Below are 25,843 nucleotides of genomic sequence, written 5' to 3' on the forward strand. Positions count from 1 at the left end.
CGGTTTTCCGGGTTGGTTGCTGTATAAATATTACTGCGCACGCCCAACATTTTTCGTTGCCTGTTTTCGCCTATTTTTGCTTTGGCACCATAGCGCCACTTACAGGCCTGGCATACATTTTGCAGCGTTTTCATGCATTCATGTGGTCGATCACATTTATTTTACGTCTCCGTCTTTAAGACAAACGTTTCGTGTTCGTTTTGACTTCGTGTGGACGGGGCCTAATTCCACAGCTCTAGCTGGTATTATAAAAATAATTACAGAATTAAAGTCCTTCATAACTTGAATGTTGAGATTTAATAAGCTGCATTTTGGCTGACATGCATCATAATCTAGTCTAAACACAAATGGAGTTTCTTTTTTGTTTCCAGGGACTGATCAGTCCTTCTATGTGCTAGTTTCGGAGAATGGATGATAATTTGGGTGTTTACTAACTCAGTCTACACAGAGACCAGACTGAGTGTGTCAGCAAAGCTATGTTGTCATTTAGGCTACGTGTCCACACGGATCCACTGTTTTCAGAGATTGGTGTAGATGATAATTATTGAAACCGAGTCCAAGGCTGGAAAATTTCAGAACACTTGTACACACACGGGTTTCTGTGTGTACAAGTGAGATGAGTCTTGTCTTAAGCAATGTCATCCACTTCCATCTCTCTCTCTCTCTTTAACCCACATGAGCCTCACACTCACAAGGCACCAACAAACATAGTGCCGTTCAGTGTAGCATTCATGCTAAAGCTAAAGCTAAAGCAAACATTGGTCTGCTATGGATGACAGTAGCATTCTCAGATTCTTAGTTTTAAATGAGTCTACTCTACACAGTGTGTCACTTGTACCCCCACAAACAGGTCAAGAAATGTTTGTGTCAAATCCCCATAGGCACAATTCTATGTTTACTCTGTACGTGTGTTTTATTTCTGCATGTGGTAGTGTCAGAACATTACCAATGGGCCAAGGATTCCTACCTAGATGATGCTGCGTTCTGTCCTGTGGCTGCACATTTTTTCTTCATTCTTTATAAAAATGAACAGTCTGTCTTTGTGTGAATGCACGCTCAACTTAGACATAACACTAATCATTTCAACAGATCGTGGGAAAAACAAAAGAGGTAAGGCAAGAGCCATCAGTGGATAGCTGCTAGATGCATCAACAGTTATGGTAGTTATGATATTTTATTAAATAAACCTTCTGTTCTTCTAAGAAGTAAACTCAGACACTTGTGCCTTAGACCTCTAGATCCCTTGTTGTGACATGTTTAATATTGTCCGGTTTACTTATTTTATCCACTTCTGGGTAAACTTTTAATCTACCTAAACAATTCTTGGTTTTCCACATGCCTTTTTAGCAGACAATCCTACACAGACTGAAAGCTTTCAAATTCAATTATCTCCAAGAGAATGCAGACATCTTTACACCTGGTATCTCAGACAATACACTGCCAGCAAAAAACAAAAAGAAAGAAAAACAACATAGACAGTAAAACACGACTGTGAACCAATAAGAACAGTACAGGTTCATATACAACACCTATTGAAGCATTTAGCTGAACTTTAAGCGCAAAATAGAATGTGTAAGCAAGTTTCAAAGACTGGGTTCAGATTATTAATGTGCTGAGTCATAAGGGGGAGATATGATCCAATTGTTTATCATTATATTTTAACTTGATTGATCAATCTCTAATAAAACATTGTCAGTTTAACCAAAACAACAATCTCTAAACAGACTTTCAGAGAGCTTAAGCAAGAGGCTTCTCATAACAACTGCTCAGCTCTTGTGTTTATTATGTCATCCCTTCTCAGACCACAGCTGACTGACCTAATTACACAGTGGGAACGACACCCCAGGACAATAATGGGCAGGCAAGGACAACTGTGTAAAAAAATGAGATGATAAAAGATATGTGTATTGTTTTCATAGACATAAAACAACAAAGACTAAGAGTTTAAATATAATACTCATTTTGACCTGACATGATTTTCTGAAAGACGGATGATTTCCTGTTGCAATAACAACATAGTTGTTTTGCTGGAAAAGTTATATTTGTGTCAATAAATAATATAAAAGCCCAAAGAATGGCTCAAACTAAAAGATATTTAGCCAAAATTATCAAACAAAAGGCAATGTCATGCAAGTTTATAATCTGCTGTCATTTTATTTTTTCTACTCAAACCCCTGTATGTGTGGAAAACGTTTATACAAACAGCATCTGCCAGTTATTCAGTATCACTGTGGGTTATCAGTCATGCAATAAAAAGAAAAAAAAAAAAAAAACCCACAAGAAATCCCTAAAAGTCTAAATGAGGGATTTTCTGAATACCACAGTAATTCCTGGGCAATTTTGGAAAATTTGGCCAATGTAAACGACTGTTTATTTGAGAATAGAGAAAGGTTAAAAAAAATAAAAAAATAAACAGATAAAAAATATTATGACCTTTTAGCTTTTGACTGGCTAAGCTGAGCTAAGATGACCCTTATGTAACCTTTGGGGTTAATTTGACCCCATCACTGTTTAAGGTCTCTAAATAAATGTCTGACATCAAAAGCATGCCAGCAGCCTTTTGAACCAGTTCTAATGTTGATCTTTGTGCTCCCTGTTTCTGCTCAAATGAAGAGAAATTTGTTTCCTTTTCTGTGAATAAGGTGTTTTTAAAACTCTTCGACCACAAACTCAACCTGGAGAAGGACCCTGAAAATGAAGCATCCTACTCTGAGAATGACATTATCGTCTGTCTGCCCACTTCCACAACAGGGTGGGTTACTATTGCAGAAAAACTATTAAAACAGTTGGAGGCCACCAACAGATATGCTGTTATCAAATAAGCATTTAAGCTTTTTACAATATTTGAAAAATAAATAATAAGAGGCGTCAAATTAAGAGAAGAGGGTTTGGGGATACTTAGAAACAGGAGTTTACAGGTCAAAAGGAGAAGCAACAACAACTCTTTGGCCTGCTAACACTGGAAGGGAAAATCTTCCAATAAAAAAAATTGCACCCAATTGTCTTCAGTGTTTTAGGCTTTAAAAGATACAGAAAGACGGAAGGGCAAAGGAGAGCCTAACAAACTGAAATAATAAAAAGCCCTCAGAATAACAAATGGCTCTTTCCTATTCTATCCTGACAACACTGTTCAGGATAAGCTGAGCCACTCCAAATACATGGTTTTATCAAAAAGGAAAGTGTATTGAGGCGCAAATCCAGATAAGCATACAATAAAATGAAACAGCCTAGCAGCAAAGCATCAGAGAGTGATGTGGTCTTCATTATCTGGAGATGGATGAGGTTTTAAACTACACGGGCCATTTCCTAGAACAGGCAAAAGTGGGCAATCAGGGAAAAAGGGCCTTGGTCTAAAGGTTTGATCAATAATCCATTGATTCCTTTGGAAGAGCTTCTAATTTTTTTTTTGCTGGGTTGGAAATCTCCGATGGCAGACACCTCCTTTTCATACACCTTACTTGATTTTTTTTATGCTTTACTAAACAGGCTGGATGGGTGTTTTTCAGGTCTTTATTTACCTTTTTAACCCGGATCACTGTCGTTACCTTGAAAACTGAGTCATACAAACCTTAAAATACAAGAACAAGGGTGCATAATAAAAACAACAAACAAAACACACCTCACTGCTTTCACCAAAGGAACGCAACGCACAGATTTGCCTTTTAGAAGATCAAACATCTGAACCCTGCTGACAGTTGGTTTCCAGTCATTCATTGGTACAACTGATTGCTTCCAGATTTAAAATGAAGTCATCTTTTATTGGGTATGGCATCCCTTGAGGTACAAAGTAAACAAAAACATCTCATTTAAAACTACAATCAACACAATGCTAATCAAAAATAGAGAAACATCTATATGAATCTACACAATTTAGAAAATTATTTTAAAGGATGTATACAAATTATTTGAATAATTCATATTATATTCTTTCTTATTTTTAAGTTAGTTTTAAAATGTATCGTCCTACTCCTAAAATCTTACTCCTGAGTAAGATTTTACTACCAATCTTATTCAGGAGAAGCTATTTTAAAAGCTTAATATAAATAAACTTCAACTAATATAAAGTCTTGCTGTACTTACATTGCATTTAGTTTGCCATGTTTTAAAAATACTTTACTTAAACCCATCTAATAAGGCCTGGCTTGACCTAGTAATACACAAGTTATCTACCAGTGCCTTAAATATCACATACAGATATGTGCTAACCTGGTGAACAACAATAACACAACCACATATTTACAGGAACAACATGCCCTAAATGTGTAGAGATGACCTAAGTCAGGAAATGAGGTCAACGTGCAAACAGAATCTGCCTGCAGGTTATCAGTTAAATAAAATATCGAGTAACTTCAGTCAAGAAAGCCAAATAAATATTATATTGCACGTGGATAATTTGATATCATAAAAATGTAAGCTCATATTGTCAATCTATATATTTAGGATATTTTGTTTAACGCATATTGACTTAAACCAAATTTATATGGTTTTTTTTTTATGAATGACTTTCGCTTATAAATGCAAAAGGAATGATCGTTTATTAAGGATTTGCCCGGAGCAAGGACCTAAGGATAGAGCAAAGAGGATTAGTTTGATCGCTGTGAAGGGAGATTTTAGATCTGTAAACATCAGATACTGCTCCACGTAGTCATAATACCGTACCAAGATTTTACTATGTAATAAACGTTTATTAACTTTGCAAGAGGCGGGCTTGGTTGAGGTCCGGTCTAAACTGACCTGATAGGGGGGTGGTGGTTCCTGATCCAGGTCGGTACCGTCTCCATAGCTGGCCCGGTCCGACTGGGATTCATGTAGCAAAGATATATCATCCGAGGTCGGAGATTTCAAACAGTTTCCCATCTCCTTCCTCTTCAGTCAAACCGGACCCCCGGTCTGTGTCGGTGGATTTCACGGCTCACTTTACACAGAGACGGTCAGAAGCAGACCGACCATTAAAAGCCAATAAATATCCTCTCCCAGACGATGGGAGAGCTGCCTGCTTTAACAACAAAACATCCTTCGGCTAACAGCTACACGCACAAAAAGCTAGCAAGCTAACACCAGCCTCGACTCCAAAGGATGATATTCATTTGTGAGAAAAAAAAACAAAATAAAAAGCTCTGACAGTATTGTATATCTACTAAGACAACCAATAGGAGACACTATCCAAGTCCCTGGTACCAAGTGACAAAGGAAAGAGCATTATTCCTGACTGGAAGCTGTCTGGCTGTAAGGGACTTTCCAGTTTGAGAGCAGCTGCTGAATAACGACAAAGGTGACGATGTAGCACCGCCCCTTGAAGGAACGGACAAATGAGCTTCCTCCATCGGTCAGGATGGTCTTGGCAACAACCAATCAGATAGGTGGTCACATGGTCGTACATAGAAAACATAAACATAGGGTTTTAATCAGTCGTTTTACCAGTCACCGTAATGGCTGTTATTTGTTATTCTCATATTTCTGTCTTTCAATACAACTTCCCAACATTTTAAGCGTCGTGTTTTATATGCCCTCACGGAATTTCTTCATCCCAGACAGTTATCACACTGTTTCTCACAATAAACTATATATATATATATATATATATATATATATATATATATATATATATATATATATATATATATATACACACACACACAGACACAGGTAAAAGCCAGTAAATTTAAATATTTTGAAAAACTTGATTTATTTCAGTAATTGCATTCAAAAGGTGTAACTTGTACATTATATTTATTCATTGCACACAGACTGATGCATTCAAATGTTTATTCCGTGTGTCGCAAAATTTGAATATTGTGTAAGGGTTAAATTTGGAAGACACCTGGTGCCACAAACTAATCAGCTGATTAACTCAAAACACCTGCAAAGGGCTTTAAATGGTCTCTCAGTCCAGTTCTGAAGCCTACACAAACATGGGGAAGACTTCAGATTTGACAGCTGTCCAAAAAGCGACCATCGACACATTGCACAAGGAGGGAAAGACACAAAAGGTTATTGCTGAAGAGGCTGGCTGTTCTCAGAGCTCTGTGTCCAAACACATTAATAGAGAGGCAAAGGGAAGGAAAAACTGTGGTCAGAAAAAGTGTACATGTGATAGGGATCACCGCGCCCTAGTCAAGATTGTGAAAAAAAACCCATTAAAAAATGTGGGGGAGATTCACAAGGAGTGGACAGCTGCTGGAGTCAGTGCTTCAAGATCCACCACCAAGAGACGCTTGAAAGACATGGGTTTCAACTGCCGCATACCTCGTGTCAAGCCACTGTTGACCAAGAAACAGCGCGAAAAGCGTCTCACCTGGGCTAAGGAAAAAATGAGCTGGACTGCTGCTGAGTGGTCCAAAGTCATGTTTTCTGACGAAAGCAAATTTTGCATTTCCTTTGGAAATCGAGGTCCCAGAGTCTGGAGGAAGACAGGAGAGGCACAGGATCCACGTTGCCTGAAGTCTAGTGTAAAGTTTTCACCATCAGTGATGGTTTCCCTGTTTCCTGAGATCCAGGGTCAACGCAGCCATCTACCAGCAAGTTTTAGAGCACTTCATGCTTCCTGCTGCTGACCTGCTCTATGGAGGTGGAGATTTCAGGTTCCAACAGGACTTGGCGCCTGCACACAGAGCAAAATCTACCCGTGCCTGGTTTACAGACCATGGTATTTCTGTTCTAAATTGGCCAGCCAACTCCCCTGACCTTAGCCCCATAGAAAATCTGTGGGGTATTGTGAAAAGGAAGATGCAGAATGCCAGACCCAAGAACGCAGAAGAGTTGAAGGCCACTATCAGAGCAACCTGGGCTCTCATAACACCTGAGCAGTGTCAGAAAGTCATCGACTCCATGCCACGCCAAAAGGAGCTCCAACCAAGTATTGAGCATTATACATGCTCATATTTTTCATTTTCATACTTTTCAGTTGGCCAACATTTCTAAAAAATCCCTTTTTAGCCTTAAGTAATATTTAAATTTTGTGACACACAGAATTTTAGATTTTCATTTGTTGCCACTTCAAATCATCAAAATTAAATGAAATAAACATTTGAATGCATCAGTCTGTGTGCAATTAATAAATATAATGTACAAGTTACACCTTTTGAATGCAATTACTGAAACAAATCAAGTTTTTCAAAATATTCTAATTTACTGGCTTTTAACTGTATGTATGTATGTATGTATGTATATGTGTGTGTGTGTGTATAAATATATATATTTATTTATATATATATATATATATATTATTTTTGGGGGGGATATATTTTATTATAAGACTCTTTTAATAATGTAAAAAAATTCTGGTTAAGAACTTAAGCTTCTGTTTGCATGATAAGCAAAATTAGAAAGTATGTAATATACCATAGAGTCCCCATAAGATTTGTTTGCAGATCTGTGATTTTATGGTCCTTATTTTTCTCCCAAAGAACAAGTGAACTTTGTTGAATTTCATGCAATCATGAATCATTTCAGAACATTTCATAAAAAAGCCATTTTACATTCAAATCTAACTAAAAATCTTTCAGAAAAACCAAGTTGTTACTTTCGGTCAGACAATGACCAGAACATATGTGTAGATCAACACTATTCGAGATCTCAGTCCCAACATTTTTTTTGTATTGGTATTTATCAATGACAGATAATGTTGCTCAAATTATATTTTCCCTCCCTGAATTCATAAGATCAAATAATGAATTGAGATTATGCTACTGTAGTAAAATATAAATTATATATTTTTTACACATATTTATGAAGATTGTTAACAAACATATCTACTTTTGTTGACTTGCTCCACCAACAATATTAAAATATTTTCCTTAATGATGGACTAGAACCTTTTAAAGCAAATAAATCACAGCCAACTGTGCTTCTTGTTCCTGTGCTGTGTGCTTTGTACCGTACAATTTGCAATATATTGAAGAAAAAAAGAGAAGACAACCAAGAGCAGGTTGTTCAGTTGCACAGTATAATTTCATCATAAATTAAAACAAAAAAACATGTACAGGAAATTCCTTCTGATTGGTAGGTAACCATGCCCAATACAATATACAGATTGTAAACACCAACAGCTTTTTGTTAAGAATTTCTTCCAGTGACAACATGTGTACATTCTAAGGGCAAATAAAAATATACCTTTTATTAAAATCCAAAACATAAGTTTCTATATTTTGCTGAAACATTCCAGAGACTGACTGCAGTTAACAATAATTCTATGTATACATTCCTCCACCATTAAAAGGTTTTGCAACGGACTCAAAGTAATCAAATGATATTCCTATATTATCATATAAATAAATCCTAATTTTTTCAACTTTCCGAACACCACAGAAGTTTGTAAAAGGTTGAAAATTCGAAACCTTACTCCATAACCCATCCACCAATCAAGTAAGAGGAGAACCGTTTTTGTTCATATAGATATAATCTGACACAGGATGTGGTCACAACTTTTGGGTCCTGTAGGTAGTTCTAGGAAAGAGGTGGGTCAAACAGGAGCAGTAGATGATGTCAACAGATGATTCTCACAATCTGTCTAAGCTGTAGTGGTTTGTGGTGGTTAAGAGTTTCCTTTAACTAGTAAAACGATGCAGCAGGCAGACAAGTGCACAGACCCGATCACTTTCAAAGGCCCGTTTGTTCAAGCTCAAGTAGTGCTGGAACCAGTCCCACAGACCAGGAGGCAAAAAGGAGGGAGTCTGCCTTTCTAAAAGACACGTTCCTCTGTCCTCTTAAAATAGGACAGTGTGTGTAAAAGGTGCTGTCTAAAGCAGGTACATCTAAAAAACATCTGCAAGTCTTGCTGGCTTTTTGACCTTGGAGAGCTGAAAGTCATGTGAATAGAAAAAAAAATACAGAAGGGGATTTCAGAAGTGGTTGTTTCAGTTTTGTGTTGTCTCAAAAAGAGACTAAAATTATACATTCTTACTAGCCAGTATTTGATACTTCAAAGTAATAAGCAAAAGTAAAGATCAAATGAAAGTTTTTGTTATACTGCTAAATACAGTGAATCAAAAAACATAGAGAGCACACAAAAGAACAAATAGAATTATACAATTTCAATATTTATAAAAATTTGGTCGAGTTTTTTGTACATGGCCTAAATATATCTGTATGATTGAGTTTTTATAACTTTACGTGTCAACTTAGTTAACACAATCAATAAAAAAAATAGGAAACATTTAAAATAATGCTTCTCCTTCATGTTTAGTTCTGTTTACCGCTGCAATGGGCATGTGTATAACATTGGAGAAGAAAAAAAAAATGGCCTTGTTTAGGGTTCTCCAATTCCAGTCCTCAGAGTTACTGTTTTGCAGCTTTTAGATGCATCCCTTTTTCAACACAACAAGAGATAGCTCCAGCTTTTGATTCAGCTGTGTTACAATAGGGATGTATCTAAAGTGTACAGGCCCATAATGCTGAAAGAGTGGATTTGGAGATCCCTGCTGTACTTAAATTAGAAAAATTTAACCCTTTTTTGCTTCTCTTTGCGAGTAGCCATAGTGAAACACCAACAAGTTTCACATAAGCACATGCCTCACTTCTCAACTCACTCGTTTGAGTTTCAAATCAGATCAGGAAATGAAGCTCAGTGTATTACTTTTCAGAAAACACAAGAAGTCAAATAAGGCCAGACAGAGCTGCAGATGTACACGCCAACAGCACACATCAGACCAAAAAAAACAACAAAAAAAAACAAAGCCTCCATATTTAATGAACAGAAAAACTAAGCCCAAACAGGCGGTGGCTGGTCAGGCTGGGTTTTGCACTATGGGACTGCAAACAGAAAGCGGTCACTGCACTTGTGTGCCCTTCTCTGTTTGTTATGGACTGCAAGGAACATGGACACCGTTCTCCCCAGTTCCCTTAGCTTTGTGCAAAGCAGCCTGGATACGGAAGTGCGTCCGTGATTCCATGGAGTAGTTTTTATAATTGTGCCTGAAACACAGCAGCAAAAAACATACAATTAGAAACAAAAAGTTGGTTCAATACGCGTATTAAATTATCTCACCAGGTGATTTATAGCCAATCCATAAAACTATTTTTTTCTAAAAATGCACGACATAGATATACATTTCTCTTTTCATGTAGATGAGTTTTACGATTACGTCCAAAGACATTTATACCCCAAGCAGATTTTGATTTTAAATTATATAAATTCCTCCAAAAAGTTAATGTCCGATTGAGTCCATTTCAAAATTTAATTCTTAATTAAAGTTTAATTTAGTTGTTGTAATTCACATTTTATGTTTATATGCTGTTTTTTCAGCTTTGATGATGAGCTCCAAATCTCTAAAAATGGAAGGCCTCCTTACCATCCCCCTAATCTTTAGCTTCCTTCTCAGATATTCTATAAGATTGGAATCTGAACTCTAGCTAGGCTGAAGCCTTAACATTTCTTCAGGTCAAATGAATAATGTTGGTATAATAGTAATAATAAAAAAAAAACTTTAAATGTAAATCCTCAAGGGGTGTCAAGAACTCTTTCTTTTCAGTAAATATTTTGCTTCTTTAAAGACTTACTTTGCTGTTTCTAGCAGTTTAATAGCTTCATCTTTTCTGCCCTGTTCCAGACACAGCAGTCCATGTTCAAGTAGGGCATTTGGTACCAGGTAGTGGTCATATTTGATCTGAGTCTCGCTGCAGACAACAACAAAACACAATGATTCATATTTAAGTGTTGTTTGGTTTGGTTTTCCACACAAAGAGACAAACAGTATAAAACTACCTCATTACTAGACGGACCCTGCTGGCTAGTGTTATCAAACAGAAAATGAAAAAGTGTTTTTTCTCGATCTGCGTTTGTGTGACTGTACGAGGCTTACTTGCAGAGGACGAGGGTGAAGTAGTGCTCAGCCTCCTCATGGTGGCCCAGGTGTTTCAGACAAAGGCCCTTCAACAGACTCAGCAGACACTGATCATCTATAGTGTACTCTGTCCCTGACAAGTACCAAGCAATAAAGACACAACATTAGTCATCATGTGATCAATCAAACAATTCATACAATGCCTTGTAAAAATATTCATATCATAAAAGTTTTCATATTTCGTCACATTGTCAAGCAAAATGATAACATATTATATAAGGCTTTTATATCCAAATTAATTAATAAATTAGTGCATAATTTTAACAAGGAAGGAAAATAAATAGGCTGCAGAGTTGTACACTCTGCAGAGCTGCTGCCTTGCCTGTAGCTGTAAGACTTTGAACTGGTGTGGACGTTCACTTTCAAGCTGGGTGACCCTAGACAGCCAGATCGAAAATGTTCAGTTCAAAGCATTTTGATGTGTTTAAATGCTATAAATGCTTTGATAAATTTAGATTTATCAAATAAACATAAATTGAGATGGATCTTCATGTCAAAACAAACAAAAGAAAATATATATATATATTATATATATTGAAATATGAAAGCATTTAAAGATAAAGGTTAGAAGGATTGCAAGATCAATTGCAATACATTATACTTTTTAGACTAGAATGAATAAATAAATATGTTTTCCTTCCATTTTGAAATTATCCATATAACATTAAATACTATTAAACCACAAGTTTCTAGCTCTAAAGCATAAAAAGATACCCAAGAGTTGAAAGGTTATCGGAAATTTTGCAAGGTTTTGTATCAAATATAAACTGAATCAACTTGAGCTGAATCTAAAAGAAAATGGCAGTTTATAGTTTTACATACTTGGATAACTTTCAAGTGTTGCCTGTGCTTCATCCAGGGTTTTCAGCATGCCCTCAGTTAGGTCTTTCTGTTTGCCAATGACTGTGTAGCCGTTCCAGATATACATCATTTCCTGAGCATCAAAAAAAGGCCAAATCATTTACAGGCATAGCATCTCCTATCTTCAGAATAAAAGTATTTTTTTCGTAGCTCATTAAGAGTCAGCAAGGTTTCTCACACTAAAAGCAATCACGTTTGCCTCAATATCAGAATTTTGACTGGTTGACTCAAACATTTACCAATACCACCATATAGCTGTCTGTGTATTGTCACTTACAAGCCCCAATATCAGTAATCTTAGGATAATCTGACCAATCAGAAGGCAGGAACCATGCTTATATAACTGGGTTTAATCTATTTTAGATTACAGAGAACCTTTGTTCTCTAAGAAGAAAGATTTGGGTCTTATTAAAGAATGAATGACTGTTAATAAGAATACATTTTCTGGTTACAGCTTTGTTTAATCTACTTGATGACTCGACTGTATAAACTGTTGTTTGGACAGAAACAATTGCTAGGTCCTTTTTAATTGGATTCAAATTGCCCAGTAGGGTCCACAGGGGTCCAATAAGAGCACATTAAAGGGGAAACCTTTTTTTTTTTTATAAACACTAAGTCGTGGATGTATCTGATGCATCACAAAGACTAGCAGGAAGGATTCATTTTCCAGTACTGACCAGTGGAGGAGCTGGAAGAGGAACAGGATTATCTGCAAAGTAACGGCGGGCTTTCCTGATCGCAAACTTCTCTGTTGGCAACGATTTCCCTGCAATTTTCTGTTTCAGCCCAGGAACTTGTCTGAAACATATAAACAATAAATAAACTGTAGAACATGTGAGAAAGATTTACAGTAAATCATTCTATGATACTCCTTTATCCAGAAATCCATTTCCCTTTAACTGACAATAAACAATCTAAGATTTATAACTTTTTATTCCTTTATTTACTTATAACACTAAAAAAAAAAAAAAAAAAACGGACTGTCCTGCAAACAAGGCCAAAGTGGCTCTTATAAACTATCAATTTCCACTTTTGTTTATTTGCATTACATTAAACCAATGGTGCAGTTCAAATAAACATTGCATAAACAAATAAAACCCACATTTTATCAAAGCCTACTTAACCCTCCTATCCTTCAATTAGAAAAAAAGTTGCATCCCTGTACCTAAAATATCATGCATGTTTATTATTTAAGAATTTTAAACAATGACTACATTGAAAAACTATAAAAATGCTCCTGTTTTTAAAATATTAAATTCACTGCATATTATCATCTAGGGAAAAAATACTTAGTATAATTCAATTCAAAAGTACTTTACTGATCCCAAAAAAGAAATGAACGAACTTCTGCTTCAATCTTACCATCCATAAATAAAATGTAGACCTTTTGCTTCTCAGAAATAAATTAATAGATCTGGTAACAAGTTAGTATTTTTATTTTATCTCCACTAATGCTTATCCTCCTACATCACCAAAAAAGCCAAGATCTTGTTAACAGTTGTTAGTATGCATCAACCCTTGGCAGGAAGCCCAATTCCATAAAACAATAAAATTGATTAATTATCCTTTAATCTAAGGTGTAATTACAAGATGGGAAAAGATGAAAAAATTGCCAATTATCATCCATTAAAATGTAGTATCTCCATTTTCCAAACATACACACAACAAAAACATAAATGAGAGAAAAATCTGTTTTGTTTTTTGCTTCCAGTTTTTGTGAGCTGTACTCTAAAATCTAAAACATTTTCTATTAAACAATTTCTCTCAAATATTGCTAGAAAAATCAGTGAAACCGATCAGTTTTCCTTTGCATACAGTCCATCCCATCTCTCAGGTGTGGCTTATCGAGACGCTGATTAGACAGCATGATTATTGTATTTAGTTGCTCATTTGCAAATTTATACTGCTGTATTTTGTGATAGGAAAGCTGTAAACGTATCTTTGAGCCAACATTTGTGTGATATAATGCTAATCCAGACAATTCAGAGTCTGATAAATCTCTCATATCTGCAATTATTGATTTTGCTAGTAATCACACAAGAAGTTTTCTTGAGAGAAAACAAACTGCTTTAGCATCATAAACTGACTGCTATCACTGATCACAACAAATGGCATAAATTGAACCCTTGAAACATTTTACTGCTCTTAAGAGCCATGGCTGATGATGAAGAAAAAACAAACCTTTTACCTGACAAATTAACCAAATCTTGGAACAGTTTCATATTTAGCTTTCTCTCTTATGCGTTATGCTCCACTTTCTCACATTTTTGCCTCAAACAAAACCTTTAAAATGGTCCCAAAACTGTTATGCATGTCCAAAATGAACTGTCACAATGACTTATTTCTCTTTCAGTTGGTTGTGTGTAATTTGAGCATCATCTGGGATCATACCTGAACAGAGTTAGAGCCGTCTCCCCAAAGGTAAGGCAGTCATCCGCAGTCAGCATGCTGAGATACGCTGCTTTCATGTAAGCATAGGTAGCCTGGGCGGGAAAACAGTGTACTTACTACACCACTCTAATCATTTAGAAAGAAATCAAAGAAATGTTGCTCCTTCAATTGAGAACAGATTTAAACCATCATTTCTATCTACATAAATAAGCTGCTCCTATTTAGAGGTTGAGGGGAAAAAAGGCCTCATCTGTCATACCTTGGACCATGAGTTCTCCTTGCTCAGCAGGTCGGCGTAGAAGTAGGCCATCTTCCAATGCCTCTTGTACGTGAAACACCACATCAGCTCCCAGTAGCACATGTGGTGGAACTGTTTCCACTGCTGTTGAGCCTCACAGCACTCCTCAAAGAGCTTGATAGCCTGTCAGCGAATGCACAGTGGTGGTTATGTTTACATGATCCTGTGCATTCTGTAAATCATTCAGGACAGCAAAGACTATTTCTTTCCAATACCATGTCAGATCAATAAACAGTCAATGCTTTACATCCATTGTGTCAAATTAAATGTAAAAAGGGGAAAATATTAAAATCAAAGCCTAAATTTATAAGTTTGATTTCAGTTATTTGTTATACCATTTTTAGAACTTTAAAAACAAATGAAGCATACGTTTTGGTTTTCTTGACTATAGGTTTAGAGATCTGAAAATACCCTGAGGCTCAATCTGAATACCTCAAAGCACACTTAAGCCAAGGTGGAAGTGCATCAATAGTCGCCATAATAAGGGCTATCTAGTAACGTGCCACTGATGTATTCCCATGATGAGAGTACTTACAGCATCCAGATTGCCTTTAATCTCCTCTATTCGACCGGCAAAGAACAAAAAGATGGATCCCTAGAAAAAATCAAAACGACATTTGCTATGACACAAGACAATTCAGTTCAGAAAGACATTTAATCTAAATAAATAAATATAATCTAAAAACAATTATTATCACACACCTTGGGGTATTTTTTCAAATATGGTTGCAAAAGCTTTTCTGCGTCTTCAACGTCTCCTTCCCCAGTTCCTGTAAAAAAAAAAAACATCCAGAATTAGCTGAGCCGAGTTTGTCATCATTGTTTTTCACAGGTCGGTGTGTTTTTGCATCCTGACTTACCTAGTATGAAGCTCATGAATGTGTGATAACATAGCAGGAGCATATTACACAGGAATGACCTGAAGGTGCTTTCTGCAGAGCCCTCCTGGAGTTGCTGAAGGCCGAACTCCTGCAGGAGCACACAAACATAGACAGACATGAGCATAAGTTAAGCCTCTGCTAAGGGAAGATCAGCAGGTAAAATCATAAACAGAACCAAAATACTGGTACATATCCTATGATGTAATGGTGGGGTGGAGGATCAGACTTGTCTGCTATATCTACAATGTTAGAGGACCTCATAAAAAAGTCCTCTGTTTGGGTGCCCTCTGCTGGAGACTTCCAGTAAAAAGTGAGGTAAGCAACACTTCCCAGTTAATTCTGCTTTCTATATTGTTTGCATGAATAAAATAAAAAATATAAGAACCATTGACGGGTCATATGAAGACAAACGTAAAAGTGAGAGAATTTAACTTGCCTTAGTCATTATGATCAATCAATCAAAGTCAGTTTGGAGCTAAAAAAAAAAAACCTTTCATTTCATCCTTTTAGAAAACCTTTCAGGTTTACTACAGTCATAACGGTGTTCAGCAAATGATACATGATGACATAATATTCAACCGGTCAATGAATACTGAAAGGAATCATTTTTGTTAATGGAAGGGATCCCTCTCCATTTCAAGAACTTTAAAAAGATGTTCTGTTTACTCAGAATGACAGGAAGTCTAGGTGGGAGAAAGGTCACCACGGGCTGTTGGATCACTTAAGGATCATTACCAAAGTCTCACAGCCGTATTTAGAGACATGAACACATGCCTTTATCATATATGCAGGTATGCCCAAAGTCGGTCCATGAGGGCTGCTGTCATTCGGGTATTAGATGTTTCCTGCTCCAGCACAGCTGATTTTCATTAATAGTTGTTTAACAGGCTTTTGCTGACCTGCAATCATTAGAATCAGTTGTGCTAAGGCAGGGGAACCTATAAAACTTGCAGGACAGCGTGCCTTCAGGATGCCTGATATAATGCAATACTCTGTTTTTGTGAGAAATGGTAAAAAAAATAAAATAAAAAAAAAAGGGCCCATATATCTAAGATTATAAATGTGTGTTTTAACTACCTTCATTGTGACTGAATCTAGGGAACATTTTCTTTTAAACTATTACGATATTTAGTTTCATATATTTTTTTCAAAAAAGGTTCAGGGTTTGGGAAATGCAACTTAATCAGTTCTTCTAAGGCCTATTTAACGAAAGCTGAATTCAGAAATTCCAGAACCAGTGATAAAGCCAGGGTGCATCTGGATCCATCTGGATCCTGGCTTTATCCATTCCAAGAACGCCATGCCTGGCTCCTCAGGTGCAACTAAGAGACATCAAGCTAAACGCAGATCTGATGTTTTTTTTTTTTTAAATAGACCATGAGGTCGATCACAGATTCACTGATTCAGCAAACAATGGTGGATCAACTAAATGCCTAAATAAAACACACATTCCCTAACCAACTGTCCTAACTGACACACCAACTTAATAAGTTACTTGTCATTTTTCTCAAATTAACAATTATTAACCTAAAATAAAGGCCAATATGGTAAAATGCGCAGATCTTAAAGTTTATAGATTGGTTATCATGTATTTAATGCATTACTGCTGTATTTACCAAAAAAATGAACATAAATAAATAACCCACCGGCAGGACGTGGCAATCATTCAGAAAATCTTTGTATGTAATCAGAGTGAGTTACTGACATATAAATAAAACAAAAGAAATGAAATAATATGACTATGCACTTTTTATAAGAGCCACGATTTCAGGAAAATTTTGACTTAATTCCTTATCTTGGTTTTAATGAAATAGGCCTCTGAAAAATGTATTGATACCAGAATTAAAAACAAGAATTATAGGTGAGGGAATACTTAATAATCCCTCTTCCTTGTTAATCTCTGATTGGTGGAGCTGCCTTACTGAAGATGTGTAAACAGCTGGGACAGTGAACACGAAAGCAAGCATCGGTTCTTCTCCTTTTGCTTTGTCTGAATTTAAACAATTTGGACGTTTTATTCCTAAATTTACCAAATTTCAACTTCATCACATCTGCAGTTTCTTTGAACCTCTATTTTAATTTTAAATACATTTTATTTAGTTGTATTTGCTGTACTAGTTTTTGATTTTATGCTGTGATCAAAAATGACATGAATTAAATGTATTTTTTGGATTATTTGGAATTATTTTGTGAGTTTCTGTTCATTTTACCTTAAGCCTTGCTTATCTCGTTTTTTTTTTTCTTATTGTTCGCTTGTTACTGTATGATATAAATCCTTACTGTTGGTCTTGCTGTTTATCAAAAGTGGCTCATCTCTAAAAATACAAAAAAAACAAAACGATTTGTTGGTTGAGTAAGACTCACCTTATTACCAGAGAATCCTACAAACTCCAGCAGCTTCAGTGTTCGTGTCGGCAGCATGGAAATCATCTACAGGAGGCAGAGGTACAGGAAAAGCTCACACTATCATTAAATTAAGGGTAAACATCAACTAATTCTAAATTCACACAAACAGGATCAGGTCTGTTTTTGTTATCTATGTATTCTATTTGCTTCTTAATATCTAAATAATGTTGAATATATGTTTTAAACATCAGTTTGGGCTTCTAAAACCTCATGGCCAAGTTTTGTTTTTCCACACTCACTAGATTGAAGGCTCCGACTCCCAGCTTAACGCCGCCCTCGAAATGACCGTGATTGTCACCGTGTGTGTATCCAGAAGACTTCAGGACGGTGTGGAGCTCTCTGAGAGGACCAGACAGACCAGGAAATTTGAACTAAAGCACAATATCAAATCCTGCCACAAAGTGTGGAACAACATTTTTTAAATTCTTATAAAGCAGCAGAAGTCTGAGCTAAGAGTGAAGATTCTCACTTGTATGTCTGGTAGCTGTTCCTCACTTTAATACCTCCTTTGATGAAGTTAATCATGTTTTCATCCTGAATAGAAAGAGAAAAGGTTATATATGGACAGATTCCCCTGCAGGCTGCCATTTGTCTGATGTGTGAAGGCTGACCTGAAGGAAGGTGAGTGCTGCCCTCTGCAGAAGACATTCAGCATAGCAAACCTCTGCATGAAGTTCCTCTGAGGTGAACACTAGCAATTATTCATCCATACAGGTTGGTTGTGCACAGAGGCAGCAACAGCAGGATATATACAGGCTTACATATGTGGCATGTTAATCTTAATGCACCAAACAGGATTTAAACTAAAAACTTCTCTCCGTTTAGACTGATGCACCAACATTTAAGAGACAACACCATGCAAACTACTGATATCTAGAAGACTGTGGTAAAATAGTTAACTCTCACTGACCTTCTGTGAAGCTTTTTGAGAAGCTTGACTTCTTTCTGTTTCTAAAAGGGAAAACAGACAAAAATAAAGTTCTTTTTTAAAATATCGACTAGAGTCAGTTTAGATTTACAGCATGGTGCAAAAGTACCCATTCAACTTTTTTTTACTTTTGGTCAACAACCACAGAGGTAAATGTATTTTATTGGGTGGTAGACTACAAAGTGCTGTACAGCTGTGAAGTAAAGGCAAATTTTATTTTATTTATTTTCTATTTTTTTTATTTTGTTGTTCTAATATAAATACAATACTAAAACAATCGCTGTGCATTCGTGTTCAGCCTGTCTGAGCAACTATTTTGTAGAAACATTTTCTTGAACAAACAGTTTAAAGTTTTTTTGTTTTTTTTTTTTGTAGGCAGGTCTTTTGTACATCAGGTATTTATGTGCATTTTCTTGAAATAATAAAGTTAAGAATATCTGTGAAGAGCAGTTTTAAAGTCGTGCCACAGGTTTTCAATCTGATTGGGTGTGGACTTTGACTAGGCCATTCTAAACATGCTTTGGTTTGATCCTGATCCTAACCTTCTCTCTCAGCCTCTAACAGGTTTTTCCTCATAGCTCACCCTCTATTCAACCAAACCACCTTCTTATACACATATCTTCCCATTACCGTCTTCATAATAGCATGATGCTGCCACTACCATGTTTCACTGTATGTAGGGTGTGCTCAGGGGGATATGATATATTCATTTTGAACAGTGTGGCTAGTGTAAGCCAGAAACAAGCTTCATCTATATATATTAATAGATTATCCCAGCTGGGAGAATCTATCAACAGCTTATTAGTTTATTTATTATTATTTATCTGTTTTTAGTTTCTAGATTTTATTTAGTGTGGCAGAAATGGGGGACAGCTAGAAATGTATGCCTGACTACAGATTCTTTTTTCTTTTGGTAATATACTTTAAATTAATCTATTCATTTTTTCCCCCTAATGTACAACAGTGCGCTGCTCACATATAAAAGTTTTAATCTTTACGGCTGCATTGTGACAAATGTGGAAAGAGAACTACACAACCAGTGGCGTAACACTGCCTTTCATTTGGTTCTCATGTATTAAATGCTTCAGCGGTGCTAATAATTTCCATAAAGGAAACTGCAGGTCTGGTCACATACTTTAATAATTTAGCAGGTCTCTGTAATATTTTCATGCTTATGAGTCAGGATTGTCCCAGCTTGTTTTTCAGCTTCTGTATGACGTCAATCACAGACTTCAGTGTGCAAAAGCTGCGTCAACGTGTGTCTAAATTTCTGAATCTGCAACTTAAATAGGAATCATTCAACTAAAACTTTTTATTTTTATTTTATACAATATCTTTGTTAAGTAGAGAGGACCTATGCTCTGCCTGTACATTTATTACTTTATTGCTGGTGGAACAGCTGTATTTCATCTTCAGACTGTGGGAAAGTCTCACCGCTGACAGAGAGCCTGCGCATCCTTCATAGTACTGCCCGCAGTCAGAATGTGTTGAGGGTCGAAGGTCATCATGGCCTTCATTTCTAAAATAGTGGCGTAGGTCAAGGCGTGATACATGCTGTCTTTGGATCTGTCAAAACAAACAAAAAAAGGCGGGTGTGAGTTATTTTATTTCTAGACCTGACAAATGGTGAAAGAAACATGATGAGGAAGATAAACCTTTTTATAAGTCATACTCTTTCTTAGACCAACATCTTTTGTTCAAGAAGGATTGACCCCACTGGGTTTTAGTAAAAACATCAGCTGCATTTTTTTTTATGGCTCTTCTAGTTGGACTAGTTCAAATTCTGGTTACACCAGTTCTTCAAACATCATCAGGACAAATTCCCCCATGTATATAGGCTAAAGTAAAAACAGCCCACTGCAGAGGTATCCCTCTGGAGCCAATCAGGGTGGTGGTCCCCGTGGTAGAGATAGCTGAATGTGTTCGGTGTTTAGCAGAGTAAAAGACATGGTTTGGCTGTTTGTTTTGCTGATAGAGGTGAGCAGGCAGGAATGCGGCAGGTTTGCTCTCACTACACGTCAGCGCTCTTCACCACACCGAGTCATTGACCTGCCGCGTGATCCGTCAGCTCTAACTGGTTGTATACTAATGTCTGCATGAACGAACTTCACAGCTCACAGAAAATTTGCTGGGAAAAAAAAAAAACAAAACTGGACAAACAGCAGCAACCTTGACCTCCTATACATAAGAGGTCAATTTTTGCAGGAAATTTGTGTGAAATTCAAATTTTGTCTTAGCACATAAGCAATCAGCAATGAAATAAATTACTCAGATATTGAACTTGAATGGCTTTAATAATGGTTTAAACTATGTCAAAGCTGAATGACAACCAGGAAGTAAGAAGAGCAGGCAGCCAAACAATCCTGAGCCACAGGAAAAACCACTAGAATTTGCTTTACATTACCATTTTCCAGGCTAACCAAAGCGCAACAGCAATTCTAACACTGACTGAAACCTTAAAGCTGAAGACATAAAATTAGATGTAATGATTAGATGTTTTTTGTTGTTTTTTTTTTTTTTTACCAGAGACTTGTTTATTTTTAACACAATGTTCCATTATTCAAGGGAGGAGCTGTAATGTAATCTCCTTTAAAGACTTAACTCCAGGCACGCCTTGGTCCATGCTCTACCCATGCTAACTCGAATCATAGAGCGTAGCAGCAACCGGAGCATCACTGCACGCAAAGGGGACTAAATTCAGCTGAACAGCTGTAGGAAACCAGAGTCACAGTTTAAGATATCAAAAGGAGCAGTTAAAAATCTGCAGCAAATTAATTTGCTTCAAACTCCTTGTCTGGACAATAGTTTCATAATTGACAGTCACATTTATTTGCAAGTAAACACTGAATGCATTTTTGCCTGTGTTCCTGTTAAGGGCGCTCGGATCTCAGCCCAAACAAGGTCTAAATTAAGCCATTTTAAATGAGTAATGCATCATTGAACAACACCAACAATTTTTTGTAATCCTGGTTTATTAGGTGTGTTTTATGCAAGCAGAAGCCCCAAAAAAAGAATGTTACCTCATTTTTTATTGCTATTACTCAAAAAGTGAAATCTCTCTATGTGTGCATGGTTTAGAAAAACATTTTTCATCTTTAACGCTGCTCACTATAGTGAAGAGAGCCTGCATTGAGTGCTGCAGTTTCCCGTCTGTGTGGCATGACATGATCTGCACAGTGTGCAAATAAAAACTCACTAAGAGGGAGCAAAAGCTGCTAAAGTACTTAATACCTTGTTTGTACTTATTTTACTTGTTTTTATTCTGCTTTTATTTTCCATCTACATTCTGTCCATTTTATTATTTAACTAATGTAGAGCACTTTGAATAATCTTTGTAGTGAATTGGGCTGTACAAATAAATTTCCCTTGGCTGTCTGTAGGTTTTATCTGCACGGGACTGACTAGAGCTGCACTGAAATATGCAGAAATAGGTCGAATTATCTCTGAAATCACATTGAACAAAGAGTCTAAACATTCCAACATTAGCCTTCAGCAAACCACTCTGAAAGAGAACATTAGGAGGAAGGACAAGGTCTAAATTTATTAAAGACTTGAGGTGTTCAATCCGATATATCTCTAGAAGCAAATATAAATGTATTTGTACCAGGCTGCTTGTTGGTAGCTTTTTTTTGTTTGTTCTTTTTTATTATTCGAGCTAACTCTGTTGCTGTCAGGGAAACAAACACTGGATCTAAAACAACATACACTAGCTTTAATATGTGACGCAAGTGCAATATCAGTGTAGGTCATTACTCTATTTAAATGTGTTATGTTGTTTATATAGATGGACATAATTTTAATTTTACAGACTTAACAATAGCATGGGTAGATGCAGTGATTTTTCAATTAAAATTAGCAGTAATATTAGTCTGCATGTAAGGCAGGGATCTGGTAAGCATATTAGCAAATTAATACTGCATGGCTCTTTCTATCACATTGCAATGATGCAAATGTTCTCCCTCCCAGCTGACTGACTCCCCTATTGGGCTGCTCTCCTAAATACTCACTGAATTAGATTCAGTAAAAATGAATCAACCTCCTGCTGTTCTTAGTAATTTGGTTCTTCACCAGTCAGTTTAAGGTCGAGTGACTTTGGTTGTTCCCGTCACATGAACGACCAGCACCTCTGTAACGACTGTAACTTCACATCCTCTCTTTGATAAATGAGTAACTAAAAGAAAATACAATAAAACAGCCTATGATGAATACAAAATACTTCTTGTACCCAAATAAAAACATTTAGCAATCTTTAATTAAAAAAAAAGGGAAATCTAAAGTGAAGCTAGCAACAACTCACATTTCCTCTTTGATAGACAAGTATTTTGGTATTACCGCTTTAACAAAAAAAAAAAATGCAGAAAATCAATTTTAATAATTAAGACCTGTAAATAATATAAAAAGGGCTAAATAAAACGCTAGAAATGAAGCCTTGTACCTATACCAGCCTCTTCATCAGGTTATCTCAAACTATGGCTGAGCAATATGTCTGAAAAATGTAACACTATATAAGCCTTTCATAAGCTTTCACCTTTAAAAACAGATCAGCCCTGCTACCAGTTAGGCAGGGAGAGTCTGAGAGGCTAAATCTGCCTCAATCCCACAGAATATCATGTGGTTCTAGATTAAAGTTCTGTGGAATTATGGAAAATATTATCAGATTTATTTTCTATTGATACTGGTCTATCGTCATATACTGATATTGATTTATCTCTAATATATTGAGATGATTAAATGATGTTCAATGATCAATCTTGTCTGGATAATAACATTTTTTTTTTTATTGGTTTGATCTAATTTTCTCCTCTTAGATGACGTGTTTTCATCAGCTGTAAGAGGAAAATAATACCAGGCAGCAGAAATAGAGGCTGACTCATTGGAACTCAGCATGATAATGCATTAGTTTCAGCCCAGTTAAGTGTGTCCACATGTAAGCACTTATCCAAGCTGAACAGGTTAACGGATGGAGAAATTAGTGAACTGAAAAGACAAAATACAAAAACACTACAGCAGAGATTTGTTCTGGTGTTTTAACTCTTTGGGGTTTATTGTTTTAAAACAGATAAATTGAAGGGGCAAAAAAAAAAACCCTAGGAGAAGAGTTTAAGTATTTCTTTAACATAAAAATCTTTATTTTTAAACTATGGAGTGAATTTTGTTCAATCATTGTTGTCAGCAATTAACATGTTTTGTAAATGGAAATAAAACTTCATTATCAAATAAGGTTTTGAAGGTAATTTTGCTGTTTTATTTTTTCAAAAGATATTTTTTCATTTATTGTATCCTTTTTTACATTTTTTAAAAATATCATATTTCTATTTTCTAAATGCGCAGGGAAGAAACATTTTTGCTTTAAATTCATTAAGTCTACTTAATTGTCCTCAATATTCAGTAGAAAGTCTTTTAAACTGTATGATCTTAAATGTTTTGTGGATCCTTCCACAGTCTGCAGGGGGTTTGACCCATTTCTCCTGACAGGACGTGGAAGTGAGTCAGGTTTGTAGGCCATCATGTTTCAGCTCTGGCCAAAAGTTTCCTGTTTTGTGACAAACTCCCACAAACATTGACCTTGTCTCTTTAGGACAATAAGTAATGTAGTGGTATGTTAAGCATCATTATCCACATTCTTTGTTAATATCTTGAAGTTTGGCTTTAATTTTTCCCTATAGCGTATTTTCCTCATCGTCATACCATCTATTTAACTGTTTGACACCCTCCAACCAGCGTTAGCCACTATCTTAACAAAGTCTTTTGCTTGTGCTGTGGAAGAAGAAGAAAAAAAAAGAAGAGTTTGGTAATCATAACTAATCTAAAACAAAATATGTTTAGATTTATCATTATTTAGTAGCCTTTGATTGTATTTAATATATCAATAGAATAAATGGTGGCTTTTTAGAAAGTTAGACAATACTAAAATCTATCTATTAATCCCAGTTGAGTAACTATTTATCAGCTCAAGGTGTCAGGTGACAGAAAGCGTGTCTTACTGGAAGTCAGCACAGAAAATTAAAAGCCGAGGCTATAAGGACTGGCCCACCCCACTTGAATCCTTCTATGGAGCAGGAAATATTAGTTACAGTGTGATAAGAATGTTGATAATAGTCCAAAGAATAAAAACCCAACAATAGAGTAACTTCATGACTGCACTGGAGTACAAAACATGAGACTGGGTGGGACTGATCCTCGGTCTTACAAAGTTATCAATGAAACACAAAGCAAGAAATCTTGGAAGAGATGCTGCCAGTGGCAGACTCTTTCCCAGCTGGCTGAAAACATCACTAAAATATGTTTCTGAAACTGTCTATTCACTAATGTTTTATTAATAAGCAAAGGCCATCACGATTAGTTCAAAATAAATGTAAAATATATTGAAATACTGCTGTGGAAATGTATTGCCTCATCTGGTCCTAATAGTCAACAATTTGCCCACAACGCCTACAGCAAACAAGAAAAGGTTCACTTAAGAAGAGTATGGCTGATATTTCTGTTGTGTTTAATCAATCTTTATCACATTCCTGTACACCCACTGCTTTTTCCATCAATTCAGAGTTTTTGTTCACCTCTGATGAGTGATTGTGTGTATTCAGCAACTTGAGCTACTACCTTTCAGCTATAAAAAATAAATCAACTAAACAGCTTTAGTGTGGGGACGGTTATGATGCAGGATGTAATTCACTTTTGACATTAGATGATCCTCCATACAGGCATGTGAACTGTAAGTGCCGGGAAGCATTTCTCTATGTTCATGTTGAGGTTAACAATATCACATGAAACCAATTCTCTTTTATGTTTAGATTATCGGTCATGACAACCTCATATTTTCCTCTGATCTGTGATCAAACTTTTACCAATGATTTTCAATGAGCTATTGCCGTCCAGCAGATGTTGAATGCATTGCAAGTAATAAGGTCTAAGCAGTGCTTATAGCTGTGTGATATGCCACATGTGTGGCTTATTGTGCAGCTTGTTTTTTTATGATTTTTAAAACCCAAAATCAAATAGCAGCACTTATTTTATATATATATATATTTTTTTTTTTATACTGACCACTATTTGGAAGAAACACCAGAATTTCCCCATTGAGGGACAATAAAGGGATTTTCTATTCTATTCAACTCTATTCTATTGTTTTTGATACCGACCACTTTTTGGAAGAAAAATATGGCAAAGCCTCAGTGGACATAAATGAATAGGATGTCATATGCTGTAAATTAAGCTCCACTATGCTGACATTTTAGAA

The 25,843-nt window shown here is 36.1% G+C and overlaps 2 protein-coding genes across 4 annotated transcripts in view; both read right to left on the bottom strand.

Moving 5' to 3' along the window:
• Nucleotides 1-5,250, bottom strand: part of rnf11 (ring finger protein 11) — a 12,991-nt gene extending 7,741 nt beyond the window's left edge. For both annotated transcript variants that reach the window (XR_001482077.1, XM_015400235.1), the window contains exon 1: nt 4,735-5,250. Coding sequence is in view for 1 of the 2 variants with exons in the window: in XM_015400235.1 (XP_015255721.1) it covers nt 4,735-4,857 (123 nt within the window). In the remaining variant the exon portion in view is untranslated. The remainder of the gene's footprint in view (nt 1-4,734) is intronic.
• A 2,668-nt stretch (nt 5,251-7,918) lies between these two features.
• The window catches only part of ttc39a (tetratricopeptide repeat domain 39A), a 28,959-nt gene continuing 11,034 nt past the window's right edge, over nt 7,919-25,843 (bottom strand). For both annotated transcript variants that reach the window (XM_015400131.1, XM_015400139.1), the window contains 16 exons: nt 20,041-20,172; nt 18,589-18,629; nt 18,290-18,357; nt 18,148-18,212; nt 17,918-18,017; nt 17,637-17,702; nt 15,252-15,360; nt 15,094-15,161; nt 14,927-14,986; nt 14,353-14,514; nt 14,094-14,185; nt 12,380-12,500; nt 11,664-11,775; nt 10,800-10,914; nt 10,498-10,614; nt 7,919-9,912 (listed from right to left, as the gene is read on the bottom strand). In XM_015400131.1, the coding sequence (XP_015255617.1) occupies nt 9,798-9,912; nt 10,498-10,614; nt 10,800-10,914; nt 11,664-11,775; nt 12,380-12,500; nt 14,094-14,185; nt 14,353-14,514; nt 14,927-14,986; nt 15,094-15,161; nt 15,252-15,360; nt 17,637-17,702; nt 17,918-18,017; nt 18,148-18,212; nt 18,290-18,357; nt 18,589-18,629; nt 20,041-20,172 (1,543 nt within the window). In that variant the 3' untranslated portion in view covers nt 7,919-9,797. The remainder of the gene's footprint in view (nt 9,913-10,497; nt 10,615-10,799; nt 10,915-11,663; nt 11,776-12,379; nt 12,501-14,093; nt 14,186-14,352; nt 14,515-14,926; nt 14,987-15,093; nt 15,162-15,251; nt 15,361-17,636; nt 17,703-17,917; nt 18,018-18,147; nt 18,213-18,289; nt 18,358-18,588; nt 18,630-20,040; nt 20,173-25,843) is intronic.

This window comes from Cyprinodon variegatus, unplaced genomic scaffold, assembly GCF_000732505.1.
Source record: "Cyprinodon variegatus isolate N-32 unplaced genomic scaffold, C_variegatus-1.0 Scaffold30, whole genome shotgun sequence".
NCBI lineage: Eukaryota > Metazoa > Chordata > Actinopteri > Cyprinodontiformes > Cyprinodontidae > Cyprinodon > Cyprinodon variegatus.